This window comes from Leptopilina heterotoma, unplaced genomic scaffold (assembly GCF_015476425.1).
Source record: "Leptopilina heterotoma isolate Lh14 unplaced genomic scaffold, ASM1547642v1 Lhet_166, whole genome shotgun sequence".
Taxonomy (NCBI): Eukaryota; Metazoa; Arthropoda; class Insecta; order Hymenoptera; family Figitidae; genus Leptopilina; species Leptopilina heterotoma.
In genome coordinates this window covers 126015-142582 of record NW_025110882.1, presented here as the reverse complement: position 1 = coordinate 142582, position 16568 = coordinate 126015, and the positions used below count along the sequence as shown (strand labels likewise).

The window sequence follows — 16568 nt, the reverse complement described above, 5'->3', positions numbered from 1 at the left end:
TGTATATTAAATGTAAGTTTTTTTAATCAAAAACAAAATTTACTCACTCTTAAAATTCTGCTAAGCAATTGGAAGAAATCTAGAGCATTGTAAGACGCCTGCGTCGTTAGAGCTTGTATTTGTTGTCTCCAAACTTCTTCATTGTCATCTCGAACTTGTCTGAATGGAATTAAAGTGGAAAGATTCGGCGAAGCATTGCAAGGCGTAACGTCACCCAAATCACCAGCACTCGAGCCACTGAAGACCAAGGAAAAAAAGAAAGTTAACACTCTTCTTTTTATTTAAAAAATACTCCGCAAAAAGAAATGAATTTCAAACCTTGTTGAAGAATCGTGTCGAGTACGACCTGGAATCAAAGACAGCGACGACGGCGGGAATATTCCAGGAATACTATTAGCTTCTTGTCCCGTACCCGCGCCACCAGGCACTTCATCCAACGGTGATTCAGATCCAACTTCATCGTCCGAAGATTCTTCCGCGACGCCCTTCTAATTGCAAAATTAATTAATTAAATTAAAAAGCATTTTTTTTTCTCAATTTTAAATTTATCGAAATTTTCTTACTCTCGTGGTTTGTTTACTGGAGGACAGAGTCTTTTCACTGAGACTCTCTTCAAAGTGTCGAAGACTGGGTTCTCGTTCCTCGCCTTCGCTGAGAGGACGTCTTCGAACACCCCAATTGAAATTATCAGTGCTCTCGCCCTCAACACTCTCGCTTTCGTATTCAAGGAAATCAAAGTCCTTGAAGACTCCAAATTGTTCGTCGTCACGTCGTGAACCACCGCTCAAATCGTTATTCGCCCCAGAGACCTCCTCCGTCGACGATGCCATTGATGACTGTCTCTCCATCAAATCGGAACTCTGACTGAATATCACCTGTTGCAAATAATTAAACAAAAATTGCCATTTTAGAAAAATTATTAAAAAAATTAGATTAAAGAAAATTAAACACAAATACACAATTTTTAAGAAACAAAAGAGGATAATTGGTACACCACAATGTTTCTGATGTATGTGAATTAATAATCGGTGATTCGACCCTACTTGTGAATGATGCGAATTTTTACTTTGATTATATGAGAAAGTGCAATGATGTGACAAATTTTGATAAATTCTTTTATTAACTCAACAATTAGTGCAATAACTTCGATAAATTCTACTCCTTTTCATTTACATATTTTTTTTCCAAAATGTTAAAAATTAAAAGTATTTATTGAAGTTTTTACTGCGTTGCTTAATTCAAAATGAAAAAAGTGAAAGCACAAAAGTTCCTTGCAAATTTCAACGAGTGTGCACAGTTTAAGAAATCCCTTTACCTTACTGTACAATGTCATGGAACTAATATGTTCGTCCTAAAAATGAGGAGATAAGGAGAGTAAGGTTTGAAAATTATTTGACAATTCAATATAATATAAATGATCGTCAAAATGCAAGAACAAAAAAATGAAATGATTAATGATACGCATAAGAATAGTAATAATTATTAAAAAATTTCCAACACTCACCGATGGACTCTTTGGTAATCCAACTCTCTGTCCGCAAGTTGTCAATAAATTCACCAAACACTCCCTCACACGACTCTGAAACAAAAATTATTTTAATTAATAAAAATTAATTTATTTTTCATATATCTGAAAGAAATTAAATTAAATTTGCAATTACAAAAGTTTATTAAGTAAAAAAGAAGACCAACCTGAGACATCCAAGGTTTCTTCCAACCGGAAATTGCATTATTATCAGCTGGCGAAAGTGACAAAGATCGTCTCGGAGAATTTTTCTCCTCCGCAAGTTGACGAATTAACCAACGTCTTCCAATCACCGGCGTTTGTGAAAGATCAAAAGTAAAGTCCATTGTTCTTCCTATTTGAATAAAGTTAATTGATGAAATTATATACAAAAATAAAAATCAATCTTTTTCCCCGCAATAAAAATTCTAAATCCACCGTAAAAAAAGAAGCTGAGACACGATAATGATTATACTGTAGCTTCAGTTACAAATATCTAGCGTTATTATTTTTATCGCAACCTGTTTTGTCGTGGTAAAAATTGAACCAGTTTGATTTGTCCACAATAGTAGTGAGAGAGAAACAGATGGCCAAATAAGAAACAAAATAAAAATTTTTAATTAAAAAAATGCATGCAAGAGATTTGTTGAATAAGTATGAAAAAGAAAATATTTACGTACCAGGTAATTCTTTTTTCGTAAATATTTCCGTGTCCGTGAAACTTGGATGCGGAGAAGCTGACGATGAATCCCAATTTGGTCCATGAAGCGATATCGGCGGTGCAACTAGAGTCGACGAACGTGTTACGACTAGTTTCAGAATTTTTAACGATTCTTTCCATTGCGGTCCCTAATTAAGAAACGAGTAATAAAATTAACAATAAAAAATAATAATAATAATAAATAACAATAAAACAAAAAAATTCGTTAATCGAAATTTACTTAAATTTTACAACAAACAAATTCGTTAATTAAAATTTACTTAAATTTTACAACAAAAAATTCTTTAATTGAAATTTACTAAAATTTTATACATTAAGTTTCTTTGTAAATTTGTTTTCTAGAAAATAAAAATGAAAATTTCATCGGTGAATAATAAAGAAAAATAAAATTTGAAATTACCTCGACATATTTGGAAATAACTCGCAATAATTCAGTAGTGATTGGTTGTGCAGCTTGTGAAGCGAGATCAACGTAATGCAACATACAATGAATAATACTGAGAACTGGAAGTGAAACGTTTCCTGGACCCTTTTCCAAAACTTCAACCAAAAATGCCAACATATTGAAACTCAAATGCGCATATGTATCGTAAAGATATTTAACGACACATTTTGTCCATTGAAAACTCTCTTTACTAAATGTTCGACGACTATACAAAGTCATGACTGTTCCCAAATTTTCTAATTTCTTTCCTTTTTCAGCGCTTACCTGTGAAAAAAAATTAATTCCTACTATTAATTCCTTATTGTTACATAAAATTATAATTCTACATTTAATTAAATTAAAATAATTAAATAATTCGTACTTAAATAATTTGTGTTCAATAATAAATACATAAATAATTATCTACTTATTTTTCCACAGGAATTACAATTTTTTTATAATTTTAATGTAAAGGTTTTTTAAATTTATCTAGTTAGAAAAATTCGTACTAAAACGCAATTAATATTAAATTAATATTATTATAATAAAAAATTTTAACTAAAATTTATTTTTCAATCAATTCTTATTAGAAAGTTCTATAAGAATTCAATTATTTAAATACAAAAATAAATAATTGATAGAATAAATGATTATTTCTTAGAATTGAATATTTATAAAAAATGTTATATCAAAATTATGTAAATAATTACTTTTTTTGAGGAATTAATTTAAAATTGTATTAAAAATAGTTGAAATCGTGTGAAGAATGTTATTATTTATAAAAATAATTGAATTCTTGCAACGAGTTTAAGTAAATTTTTTTAAATAATTGAATTTCTGTGAAAAATTGTATTATTTATGAAAATAATTGAATTCTTGCAACGAATTTCATTAAATTTTTTTTAAATTATTGAATTTCTTTGAAGAATTTTATTATTTATGAAAATAATTTAATGCTTATAAACAAATGTTATCAAAATTTTAGAAAATAATTAATTTCTTTCACAGTATTTTATGTAAATATTTTAAATAATTGTTTTCTTTCAAAAATTTCTCTTGGAAATTATATTATTTCATACAATTGAAGAATTCCTGTGAAAATTTTATTATTCATTAAATTAATTAAATTTTTGCGAAGTATTTTATGAATTTTATTTTTTAAATAGCTGCATTTATTTGAAAAATTTTATTAAAATTGTAGATCTAAAAGTCATACTTTAATTAAAAAAAATGAATTTCCACGTTTAATTTAATGTCAAATATTAAATATTCAATGAAATACCTGAGCAATATTTTCCGCGCTTCGTATACAAAGCTCATTAGCGTCTTCGTAATTAAGCAGCATATACGGCAATAATGAAACGACATTCATTGGAAAAGCGAGACTTTGCGTTGGATCAACAACAGGCAAATCCAAAAAGATCGTAAATTGAGATAATAAAGTAACAACAGGCTCATATGTATTAGGACTGGTGCAGCCTTTCAACAAAAGTGCATGCACTCCGGGAAATGAGTTCCATCTGAGTTGTTGCTGTAATTTTTCAACTTTATCTCTTGCGTCTGGACGATCTAAAGGCAGTCTATGCAATACTCTATCCAAAAGTCTCAGTGCAAGGAGAAATTCATGCTCATAATCAGATTCAAGCAGTGAAACTGAAAGCCAAAATAGTTGAGCCAAAATTGTCATTTTATCATCTTGCGTTGCCGAATCGCCCAGTAATTTCAATGATTGCGCCGATCTTGATCTTGAGAGATTTGAATTTGGATATTTACTGCCAACTCGATTATCCAGTTCTGAAAAGAAAAACAATTTTTTATTTTCCTTTCTATATTTCCGTTTCGAAAAATGTTTATTTCTATCGAATTTATGTCTCTAATTTCTCATAAAATGGAAATGTGAAGACGGAAATTAAACCATGAGCGAAATGGAAGACTTTTGAAGAAGAAAGTTATCATAAACTGATTTTAATTTCCTCTTAGTTTCCTAATTAAGTTAAACAGCTTTAATAAAATTAACTTCACTACGAATTTAATTTTAATTTCGATATAAAATAAAGAATCAACAGAAAATTTTATGTTTGCAATGTTTAAATTAAAGTAGTTTAAAAATCATTCCAAAATAAATATCCAAATGTATACATGGAGTATTAAATAAATATTAAATGTTTTTAATAAATACTGGTTGTTACATCAGCGCTAGTTTAATTATTATTATGACTTTTCATTATTATATGACATTTCATTATTATTTGAAAACATGTAAATATTGATATATTTTATTTACTCTTGATGTTAATTATTTACCTTTCACGTCACTTGTATTTGCTGCAGCTGATTTTCGCATGCAATAACTGACCGAATAACTTGTACTTCGCGTGTGACCCGATTGATATAGATGCGAATAAACATGAGCTCCGGCTGGATACATATTTCCCGTTTTCTTAATAATTGACGCTGCATCTTTATTATTCAAATTGGGAGTGGATTTAAAGATTTCTTTCATAAAATCTAAAGGCCTGAAATCTGATTCCAATGAATCGACAGCTGCCTCGAGAGTTAAGAGTAATTCCGTCACGTATCCCTGAAACAATAATAATATTATAATTCTCTTTCTCTACAATAATTTTATAATTTGCCCCCGAAAACAGATAGATGATAAAATTAAAAAAAAAAATTAATTAAATAAAATGTTGATTATATTTGGAATAAATGTTAATTTGGATACTGCTCACAATTTTAATCGATGTATTCACCATGTAATTAAAATTAAATTTTAATTACAATCAAGGCACATGTAAATTTTAATAATGTAAATATTGAATTTGTATCATATTTTATCAAAATTAGATCCATTTATTATTATTAATTATTAAAATCGAAATATAATATAACACAAAGTAATCAAATTAATTTAAATTAAAAAAAGCTTCAAGCTTTTTCGGAATTTTAAAAATCATTTTCAGGATAAATAAAATTTAAAGCAAAAAAAAGACAAAAAAAATTGTCATAGTTAAAAATGTTTCACTTGTAATATTTTCACATTGAAAAGAAAAAGATTACCTGCATATCTTCGCCCTGTTCAGCGACAGTTTCCACCAGTCTCGATAAAATATCAGAGAGCATTCTCGAGGTGATGGGAACGCGAAGAGCTCGAAACACTTGAAGCGATCTGCCGGCATAATGCCTCGATGAACAGGAGAGTCCTAATTGAAGGGCAGTTTGTGCCCAACGTTCACTGACAAGTGCATGAGGTAATGATTCTCTAAAGACTCTCAATACGTGACGCAATAAAATTGTCAATTGCTCGGCACTTCGAACGTACCAAACTTTTGCAGTCATGTCTTCGTAATTCCATAAAGGTTGATTTGTCCTTGAGGCGAGAAAATTAATCAACGATTTAATTACATCTTGAATGGACATAATTGAACCAGATTGTGGTCCAGTCCAATTAACACCATCCTCAGGCGTCACAATCACTGGTGGTAATCCAATAGTTGTTACTGTTCTTACTGATGGTGGCCATCCACTTCCCGACGTTGTCTCTGCAAAATAATCATGTTAAATTCAATTTACACAATTTACACCTTTTATTCTGTTTCTTTCTTGTTTTTAAATGAATTTCAAATCTTATTATACAGTAAAATTCTTCGCAGTAATTCAATTATTTTTTTAACACAATTTTAATAAAAATTTGTAGATATAATTCAATAATTCATTCATTTGTTTTTATTTATTTTTATTTGGCGTAAAATTTTTTATTTTCATTTTTAAAAAATTAAATCGAAAGATTTTTCTTTCGAAATTTTGAAAGAATTCAATTATTGATTTATAAAAACTGTAATAAAATACTATTATCAATTCGAAAGTTTTGATAAAATTTTTTATAAGAATTCAATTATTATTTAAAAATTGAATACAATTCTTTACAATAATTGAATTATTTTTTTTAAGAATACATTTCTTCATAGAAATTGAATTATTTTAAATACAATTTTAATCAAATTTCTCAAAAAATTCAATGTTTTTTAAAAATTTTAATAAAGTGTTTCGAAAGAATTCATTTATAAGAAAGAAACATTTATCACAATGTTTTTAAATTATCTAAAACTACCGAGTTATAAAATTAAATAATTTATTTTACCAAATATTGATAAAATTATTAATAAGAAATTATTTATTTTGAATTCATTAATTGAAAAATTTGAAATATTATTTAAAAAGAAAAATTATCAAAAAAATTAGGAAACAAAATATCAAACAAAAACAAAAAATTTTGAACAATTTTTTTAAGTTTTTTAAAAATAATTTAGTTTTTTGAATAATTTTAATTGAAAATTTTCAAAATAATTGAATTCAACAAAGAATTTTTTCAACTTTTTAAAATAATCGTATCTCTTAATAATTATAATTAAATATTTGAATAAATATATGAATTTATCACTCAGTTGTCTATAAAATTAATATTTATTGAAATAGTAAATAAATAAATAAAGAAAAATTCAAAAACTCACCGTACGAGTAAATGGTCTGAATTTTCGAATCGGCGAGAGATTGAACTGCTTGGTTTATTGAGCATGTTGTCGTTAAAGACGTATTGATAGGAGAATGATTCGGAGTGATATTTGACGAGGAAGGCGGAGGAGGTGGTGGTGGCGGCGGCGGGGGAGGTGGAGGAGGTGGTGGCGATTGCGGTGGGAGAGGTGGAGGCGGCGGTGGTGGTGGCGAAGGTGGAGATGACGATGGCGAAGTCGGTGGTGGTGAATTTACTTGGGGTGGACTCGAAGGTCTAGGAACAGTTGACGGACCATAAAGATAACTATCAAATTCCGGATCGACTTCCGTAAAATTATGCTCAATCACAGGCAATGGCGGTGTTGACAATCCAAGTCCCAATTGCTCTGTTTTTGTTCCAAGTAAAACGCGAGCCACGCCAAGATGATCACGATGATCGCCCAATACAACCAGGAGATTCAACAATAAACATCGACAATGATCTCTCACCAATGGTCTCGAATGATCCAAACCAAGGAAAATAATGTGCAACATCAATGGTACGTGAATTGCCCAGTCTAATTGTATTCCATCAACGACAACATCCGTCAGAAGCATCACTGCAATATTGCATCTGAAAATAAGCGGAAATTTGTTTTTTCAATTAATTAAATTTTAAAACAAATACAAATTTTTGTAAGTTTATATTGTGTACACAATTTTTTTCTAGATATATCGGATTCCTGTTTATATAGGATATTTTCCTCGGTTCTTTAAAATCCGATATATGTGAGTTTCACTATATAAATATCTATTTAAAGAATAAAATCAATGAATTTATTTGGTTAAAATCTGAAAAATAATACTTTGATAATTCAATATACATATTTACCGATGAAATCCACTGATAGGTTGTGAACTATCTGGTAAATATTCAGTTAGCGGTGCAAAGTATCCTCCATACTCAGGCATTGGTAATGGATGTGGTTGGGGAATATCGAATATTTCACCAACACAAACAACTTTTCCACTGACACCTGTTGCTCCATTGCGAGAGACATAACATGTTTCATCAGTATTCATCTGAAAAAAATTATAAATTGTTTAATGAAAACATTCTGTTATTGGAAAAAGAATCCATATTTGAAATGTGATAATGATAGTGTATGAAAATGTTAAAAATGAAAAAACAAAAATACCTCTGGCTCCGTTGTCGGAGTGGAAAGATCATCCGGCAGTATTGCAGGTCCGCTTGCAGTTCTTGTTTTCTCGATTCTGGAATTCGAAAACGTTGCTAGTGCTCGTAATGCTGAATCTGATTTTGATCCACTGAAATATAAAATAAAAGTAAATTATTAATACAATTTCATTGATTTTACGTACAAATAATATTTCTCTTGAATTCGAGAAAAAAAACAAAATATTTCATACACTCTAATTGATTTATTCATATGCAAGGAATAATTTAAATTCGAAATAAGTTTATTTATTTCCAAACATATATACAAGTATATATTTCATCTGAATTCATAAAGATAACATCGCTGTTTTCAATTAAGTTCTAAAAAAAAAATCTTTTAATTCTTACATTAAAACAGAAAAAAAAATTATTGACATATATAGCGTTGTAACCTTTACATAAATGCAAGGAATTATTATTTTTTCCTTTTTCAAAAGAAATCCAATTAAGTACTATAAAAATTATATATTACATTATTAATGAAGCATCCTTTTGAATTTGAAAAAATCAATAAAGATTATTAGAGAAAGGCTTAACTTCGTCAAAAGATTATGTAAAAGAAGTATTTCATTTAAAATAAATTGAGAGAGCAATTAGAAAAAAGTTTAATCACAATTCTCAGATTATTTACTAATTCACATTCAGAGAATAACTTTTCTGAGAATTTTTGAGACAAAAATTAAGAAAATATTTTATTTTTTAAAAATTTAGGTCAATACTTAAAAGGATTTTTTAAAATTTTAATAGATCAGATTTTTGTTAAAAAAATGTTATAATTTTTCTATCTTCTGAAAATAATTAAATTCTCTGCAGGAATTTAATTAAAACTGAATTAAAAATAATAAATAGTGAAAATTAACGATCACTCCGAGTCAAGGAAAATAAAAATAAAAGAAATTCAATTCTTTTTACGTTTCGGCAGCACAGCTGTCCTCTTCAGAACGAAAAAAAGAAAATTAGAAAAATTAAAATTATAAATTAAGATGGTACATCTTTGTCGCTACGATTACAAAGTCATATTGTAAATATATTGTCATATTGTAATCGTAGCGACAAAGATGTACCATCTTAATTTATAATTTTAATTTTTCTTATTTTCTTTTTTTCGTTCTGAAGAGGACAGCTGTGCTGCCGAAACGTAAAAAGAATTGAATTTCTTTTATTTTTATTTACCTTGACTCAGAGTGATCGTTAATTTTCACTATTTATTAAAATACGACTGAGTGATAGAATCATCTCTACTCCTGAATTAAAAATAATTGGATTCTTTTTAATTCAATTATAATAATTACAAAAAAAAATTATGTATATTTTTGAAAATAATCAAATTCTTTTGAGAAAATTTAATAAAAATGTATTGAAAAACAATTAAATTTTTGTGAAAGAATTTAATTTAAATTATAAATTTAATTAAATTATTTATCAAATCAATTGAATTCCGGCAAAAAATCTTTTTTTAATTTTTCAAAATAATTGAGCAATTTTTGCGAAGAATTTTACTATTTATGAAAATATTTGAATTCTTTCGAGAAAATTTAATAAAATTATATTGGAAAACAATTAAATTTTGCAAAGAATTTAATTAATTACGAAAATAATTAAATTCCTGTGAAAAATATGTTTTAAAATTTTTCAAAATAATTGAATAATTTCTGCGAGGAATATATTAAAATAATTGAATTCCTCCGAAAAATGTTATTATTAATGAAAATAATTGAAACGTTTCCAAGAATTTTATTAAAATTATTAAAAATATTTGAATTCTTTTGAGAAATTTTAATAAAATTGTTTTGAAAAACAATAAAATTTCTGCGAAGAATTTAATTATTAATGAAAATAATTTAATTCCGGCGAAAAATCGTTTTTTAATGTTTCAAAATAATTGAATAATTTTTGTGAAGAATTTTACCAAAGTCAGTTTTCGTATTTCGCGCATCCATGCGAGTAACTTTTCATGGTAAAAAAATAGAAAATATATTTAAAGCAAAATTCAACGAATTGAAATTAAAAAAAAAATAAATAAGAAAATATTCGATATTTAAAATTGAATTTGTAAAAGAAAAAAAAATTAGGATAATATTAACGGCGATAATAGTCTCTTTACCCGGCTTTAATGGGATCCTCTCCAGAGTGCCGTTTAGTATGAATGGTGCCTTTCTCAACAGCTAAATCTCTCGAGGGGTTAGCGGGATCAGCCGCAGGAGCATCGCTGTGAGATGAAGCTTTTCTCATGCTGGTTAAACGATAAAACGGTGGTGTTTCAGTTCGTTCGATTAAACAGTTGAGAGTTTCAACTGTTTGTAGTTCGATCATCATTTCATCGACGAGTCTATCGGGTCGAGCTCTTGCCAAATAAAGAACTACACGTTTTGCCTGAAATTAAAATTGAATATAGAACTTTTTCCCTCCTATCAAGTGTTTGAACAATTTCTTATTTCATGTTACGAATAAAGATATATATTTCAAGAGACATATATGAAATAAAATGAAGAAAAAGTAAGCAACCATTTATATTAGTTGAAGACTTGAATTTTTCTTTCTTACTCAAGTAAAATATAAATTTTGCTAGAATTTAAAAAAATGGGTTAGCATTAAATTTTCACAGGAGAATAATAAAATAAAGTATACTGTAAACTCACGTATGTCAGTAATTCTTGGGGTGCCATTCCTGAAACAATAATGAGATAACGAATGATAACTTTGAGATTATTCGGCCAACAACCACAGAGTGTCGCCCATAATTCTTCTATTTCCTTTGGATGCTCATCAGAAAACTGAAAAAATCAATTGAAAAATTTTTAATCAACAGGATTTTATTATAAAATATGATCTTCTTTTAGGCTAAAAAAATAAATACAATTGTAGAAGATTTGTCAAATTGAGAATTTTTTAAAAATATTAACTGTATAATTTTTACCAAATGAAAAATCAATATAACTATAAATAAATCTAGAAGCAGAAATTAAAAACAAAAAATGAACAAAAAAAAAATATGTAGCTTTAGAACGAATTAAAAAATATGTGTAAAATTTATTTTTTCAAAAGTAGAATTACTATAGAAATATATGAAGTACCTTCCAACTTTAGATAACGAATTAATAAAAGTTTTGCAAAATTAATTACTTTTTATAAATAGAGTTACCTTTGCAGTTATATAAAATAAATTGTTGAGAACCATCTCAGTAGCCTCGGCACTGCCCCATCCTTCCCTACGACCTCCTCCTCGAGTAACGTCACTTGTAAAATACTAAAACAGAAAAATATAATAAAATTTTTATTTTTTCAAAAATAACATTTTATTCATACTCATTGGTCTTAAATAATTTTTGAATAATTTTATTCTATTTATGGGAGATCTTTTAACGATTTTTCGAAAAATAGAAGAAAACAATTTTTTAAAGGCGCCGGGGATCGAAACGGGTACCACCTTTCCCGTGCTAAGCGAGGAGTATACCATCTAAGCTACGCCACAACTGTAATTAATTTTTCACTAAATTTTCAAATTTTCAAATTTTTTGAAAGTTTTCCTCTCTTAGTGGGTAAGAAAAACTAAAACTGAAAAATAATTACGAGAACAGTTTAAAATAGTCAAAATTTGTTAATATGATACACAAATTTTATTTCCTTTTTCCGTTAGTTTGTTATCAAAAAATAGTTTTCTAAAAATATTATTCTCTTTATAAAAATAATAAATTTGCAAAAGGAAGAAAAAAGAGGTTTGGAGGCGCCGGGTATCGATCCCGGTACCTCTCGCATGCTAAGCGAGCGCTCTACCATCTGAGCTACGCCCCCTGTGATTTACAATTTTCTCAATGATATTTAATTCTTTAAAATTGATCTACTTTCAGTGTAAGGAACACGTTTTGAAAATGCCACAACGATACATATCAAGATCATTTCCTTTCCTTTCACCTGCATGCAGAGGACCCTCAATTCGGCTCACGACCGGTTTCCAAAAATACCGGTTTCCATATTGTTAATAAGTCTTACAAGATGACAAGAGGAAAATTTCGAGAATTTTTAGTTTGGACTGAAATAAATGTCAAGTAAAAAATGGAAGAGGAAACGATGAAAAAATCACTAAAAATCTTTGTAAAAAAAAATATTTTCCAAAAAATTTTATACTTTATATTAAAAAAGAGGTTTGGAGGCGCCGGGTATCGATCCCGGTACCTCTCGCATGCTAAGCGAGCGCTCTACCATCTGAGCTACGCCCCCTGTGATTTAAGTTTGTGAAAGAAAATTTTTGTATTTATCAATTTGACCTAATTTTTGCTTTAAAAAATTTTTAAATCAAGAGAGGGGCATTTTACTTTCACGTTCCTTTCACCTTCATAGGAGCTGATTCTACGTTGGAAGTTTGCTACTCTCAAATTGACACTAAAACACAATAACCTGCATTTAATTAAATATATAAAAACAAATCCCTAGAATTTCTAAAAAATTAAAAAAAAAAATTTTTTTTGCAAAAAGAATTTTTGGAGGCGCCGGGTATCGATCCCGGTACCTCTCGCATGCTAAGCGAGCGCTCTACCATCTGAGCTACGCCCCCTGTTATTATTAAACTTTACAAATAATATACTCAACAGCATCTCGAAGTGTTCTAATTTTAAAATTCGAAAGTACACCGTTTCTTGACATTAAGTTATTTTCTAGTGTTGCCTTTCTCTCGCCTCTCTCTCTCTCTCTCTCTCTCTCTCTCTCTCTCTCTCTTTTTCCATAATAATTTTATTTGAAATTACTTTTCCTTAAAGGCAAAAGTTTTCTTGAAAAAAAACTAATTTCTTTATTTAATTTTCTTCGATGGCTTGAATCCTCAAAAGATAAAAGAAAAAATTGTTTATTATTCAATCGACTGTTATTATTTCTCTTTGTAAAATCGTTCCATCAAATTCAATTCTAATTTTTAAATATTTAATATTGTAATTATAAAAAATATTTTAAAAATAATTGAATAAAATTAAATGAATAAAAGCCCTGTTTTAAATAATTACAAAAATAACCGTTATTAACCAGTAAAGTAAATTAGTTCAGGTATCGACATTTTTAAATTAAAGTCTTTAAATTAATGTTCTCATTTATTGCTTAAATAGAAAGTGCATTAAAATTATTATAATTTCATACTTTTTTTATTTTTATCCTAAACTGCTGAAAGTTTCAACTAAATTTGAATTATAGTGAAAATATTTACTGATTTAAATTAGTGAATGACTTTTTGCTTTTTAATTAGTAAATATTACTAATTAAACTTTTAGTAAAAAAAAAGTATAAATAAATTTTTTTTTTAAATTATTAAAGAAAAATTTGTACTCATTAGACGAAAAAAAAATTTATAATATGTACTCATCACACATAAATTTAGTAATTCGAGTTCAATGGACTTGTTCTCACAGATAAATTGCCGGCACAAAGTATTTCACTCAAGAATTCATTCCAAGTTTATTATCCAAAAGATACCTAATTTAGATTTTAAGAATAAAGTGTTAAAAAAATAAATTTGAAATTAAAAATATCAGTTGAAAATGATAACATAAAAATAAAAGTAAAATGAACAAATAACTCGAAATTATTTTTGACAGTAAAAAAAGTACCTGCTCTAAATTAACAAAATTAAAAATAATTATTTTTCTCTTCCTTTTTTAATACATGTGTTCTAATTATTTCATATTTATCCTCTTTTTATTAATATTAATACGAAAAGTATATTTAGAAGAGCGCAAATCTCTTAATTAAAATGTAACAAAGACAAAAATTATTACTTACGAGTTATAATTTTTATATTGTTACATTTTTTCAAAAATACTAATTAACAACTGAAATGTTTTATGATTATTTATACAATTCCGTTAGCTAAAATGAAGTAATTAAATACGTAATTAAATTACATCAAAGTTATTAAAAAGTTTTTCATACTCTCTAAATTTAAATTAGTGAAAACTAGTCCACTAGTTTGAATTAATTAAAGTTTCTACTAATTCTCAGTATAATTTTTTACTAAATTAGTAAAAATGTTTACTAATTTCAATTAGTAACTGACTTTTTGCTTTTGAATTAGTAAAATTTATTTGGAAATTGATTGAAATTACTATTTACTAGTAAAATTTGCTAATTCAAATTAGTAAACATTTTTACTAATTCATATGTATTATTTACTAATTAGCAAATTTTACTAATAAATTAGTGGAAATTATTATTCATTAGTAAAATTTACTAATTCAAAAGCAAAAAGTTAGTCATTCATTCAAATTAGTAAATATTTTTACAAATACAAATTTAGAGAGAATGACGGAGTAAAATTTTACTAAAAATTAGTAGCAAATTTTTCTAATTTAAATTAGTGGATGACTCTTCACTTATTTCAAATTTAGAGAGTAAACATTATATTTTAGTAGTGATTATTTTATTAAAAATTTATTCCATTCTAAATAAATCAGGCTGTCTACTATAATTTTCGTTCAACAAAATTCCGAGCTTTGTCCTAATTTTTCCTATCAAATTTTTTTCTCATCAAATTTAAATTTATTTGATTTCAAATATAAATAAATCTATAAATGGCTTCAAAAATTTTTATTTGACTTTTTATGAATAATTAAATTCTTTTGATGAGTTTCTTTAAATTTTTTGAAAATAATGTTTTTTTAATAATTTTAATTGAAAATTTGGAAAATAATTGAATTAAACAAAGAATTTTTTCATTTTTTTAGAATAATCTTATCTGTTCATAATTATACTTATTTATTTGAACATTAAGAAATTTTAAATTATAAAAATTTAAGACAAATTCAACAATTATAATTATTGAATAATAATATAATTTTTAGAAGCAAAAAATTGATTTAAAACTTTAACTTTATATTTTAAAAATAAAATTATTATTACAGTGACTAACATCCCCTGGTTATTTTCGAAAAATTTAAATAAAATTCTTTAAAAGAATTCAATTATTTTTAATAGAATGCAAAGTAATTTCAATTATTTCAAAAATGTTCAATTATTTGTTTATAAAAATTCAATTATATTGAAACAATAAAATTGAAAAATTTCAAAAATCTTATTTTTCAGAATTTTCAAAAAAAAACTAATAGACATTTTTTATATTTTTGAAATAAAAAAGTGCTCGGAAAATAAATTTTAAAATTATTTCTCAGAATATAACTTAATTAAAAATGTCTAGAAACATTATTTTAAAACTTTTTGAAATGCCTTTAAGCGTTTAAGAGAATGACAGAATTAAAAATGTAGTTAATTAAAATTTAAATTATAACTGAGTCGAATTACGATTTAAATTTAAATTTTACTTTTTTAATTCTATTTTTGTTCCTACTTTCGACTTCGTCCCTCTAATGTGTAATCTGTTGTTAATTCGAAATTACACAATCCAAACGAATTTTTTCGAATTCAAAACTAGATCATCGATGGACCACTGGGTCCTCTCAAATTTATCATCGAGTAAATAATATCAGGGGGCGTAGCTCAGATGGTAGAGCGCTCGCTTAGCATGCGAGAGGTACCGGGATCGATACCCGGCGCCTCCAAACGTTCTTTTTTTTTATCCATACACTTTTTTGTAAACTTCCTTAATTCTAAATTTCATTTTTGTAATTTTCTTCTAAATATTAATCGACCTTTTTTGAGTAAAATTCCTTTTCTATTATAGAAAGGAAGCAACTTTCTCATTTGTTTTCCATGTATTTTTCACGAGATTCTTGTGAATTTTTTCCTGAGCCGGACTACTAACTTGAATAGATAAAAGAAGTCAATTATTCTGGATAAACAAGCTATTACCAATAAAAATAATTCATATTTAAAAGAAAATTAATTAATGAATAATTAAGGAGAAATTTGAAATTATAATATTGAAATGAAAATTAATTTCTTTACTGATAGTGCTAATGAAATGATAACTCACCTGGTAATAACTAAGAGGATTCGAGGGTGGAGGAACATTTGGATCAACAAGTTCCATATTATGAAGCCAAGGAAGTAAATATTGCAGCAGCAACTGACGCACTTCCCTCCGAGCAGTTTGAAATCTGTGTGTGATTTCTGAAACAATAAGAAATATTTTAATCAAAGAAGGAGAAATTAACGAGAGATAAACAAATTATATGACAACAAAAAAAAAAAAAAGAAGAAATTAATATTTGAATAAAAAAATAAAAGATTTTTTACACTTTATAAAATTTGT

At 27.0% G+C, this 16568-nt stretch overlaps 1 protein-coding gene and 4 non-coding genes across 10 annotated transcripts in view; 1 reads left to right on the top strand and 4 right to left on the bottom strand.

The window, feature by feature from the left end:
- The window catches only part of LOC122499257 (protein furry), a 41380-nt gene that overhangs the window by 4091 nt on the left and 20721 nt on the right, over positions 1-16568 (bottom strand). For 4 of the 6 annotated variants that reach the window (XM_043607483.1, XM_043607487.1, XM_043607484.1 and 1 more), the window contains 17 exons: positions 16290-16426; positions 11523-11627; positions 11020-11154; positions 10485-10753; positions 8340-8469; positions 8033-8223; positions 7161-7774; positions 5710-6191; positions 4954-5230; positions 3932-4443; positions 2626-2934; positions 2185-2353; positions 1693-1859; positions 1505-1579; positions 564-875; positions 319-488; positions 48-237 (listed from right to left, as the gene is read on the bottom strand). In XM_043607483.1, the coding sequence (XP_043463418.1) occupies positions 48-237; positions 319-488; positions 564-875; positions 1505-1579; positions 1693-1859; positions 2185-2353; positions 2626-2934; positions 3932-4443; positions 4954-5230; positions 5710-6191; positions 7161-7774; positions 8033-8223; positions 8340-8469; positions 10485-10753; positions 11020-11154; positions 11523-11627; positions 16290-16426 (4244 nt within the window). Of the gene's footprint in view, positions 1-47; positions 238-318; positions 489-563; positions 876-1504; positions 1580-1692; positions 1860-1886; positions 2026-2184; positions 2354-2625; positions 2935-3931; positions 4444-4953; positions 5231-5709; positions 6192-7160; positions 7775-8032; positions 8224-8339; positions 8470-10484; positions 10754-11019; positions 11155-11522; positions 11628-16289; positions 16427-16568 lie in introns of those variants that run through there. The other 2 variants (XM_043607486.1, XM_043607488.1) reach the window with 2 other exon arrangements.
- Trnaa-agc lies at positions 12100-12172 on the bottom strand. Its single transcript has one exon. It is a non-coding gene; the product is annotated as a tRNA-Ala (tRNA).
- On the bottom strand, positions 12526-12598 carry Trnaa-agc. The gene has a single exon. It is a non-coding gene; the product is annotated as a tRNA-Ala (tRNA).
- Positions 12860-12932, bottom strand: Trnaa-agc. Its single transcript has one exon. It is a non-coding gene; the product is annotated as a tRNA-Ala (tRNA).
- Positions 15843-15915, top strand: Trnaa-agc. Its single transcript has one exon. It is a non-coding gene; the product is annotated as a tRNA-Ala (tRNA).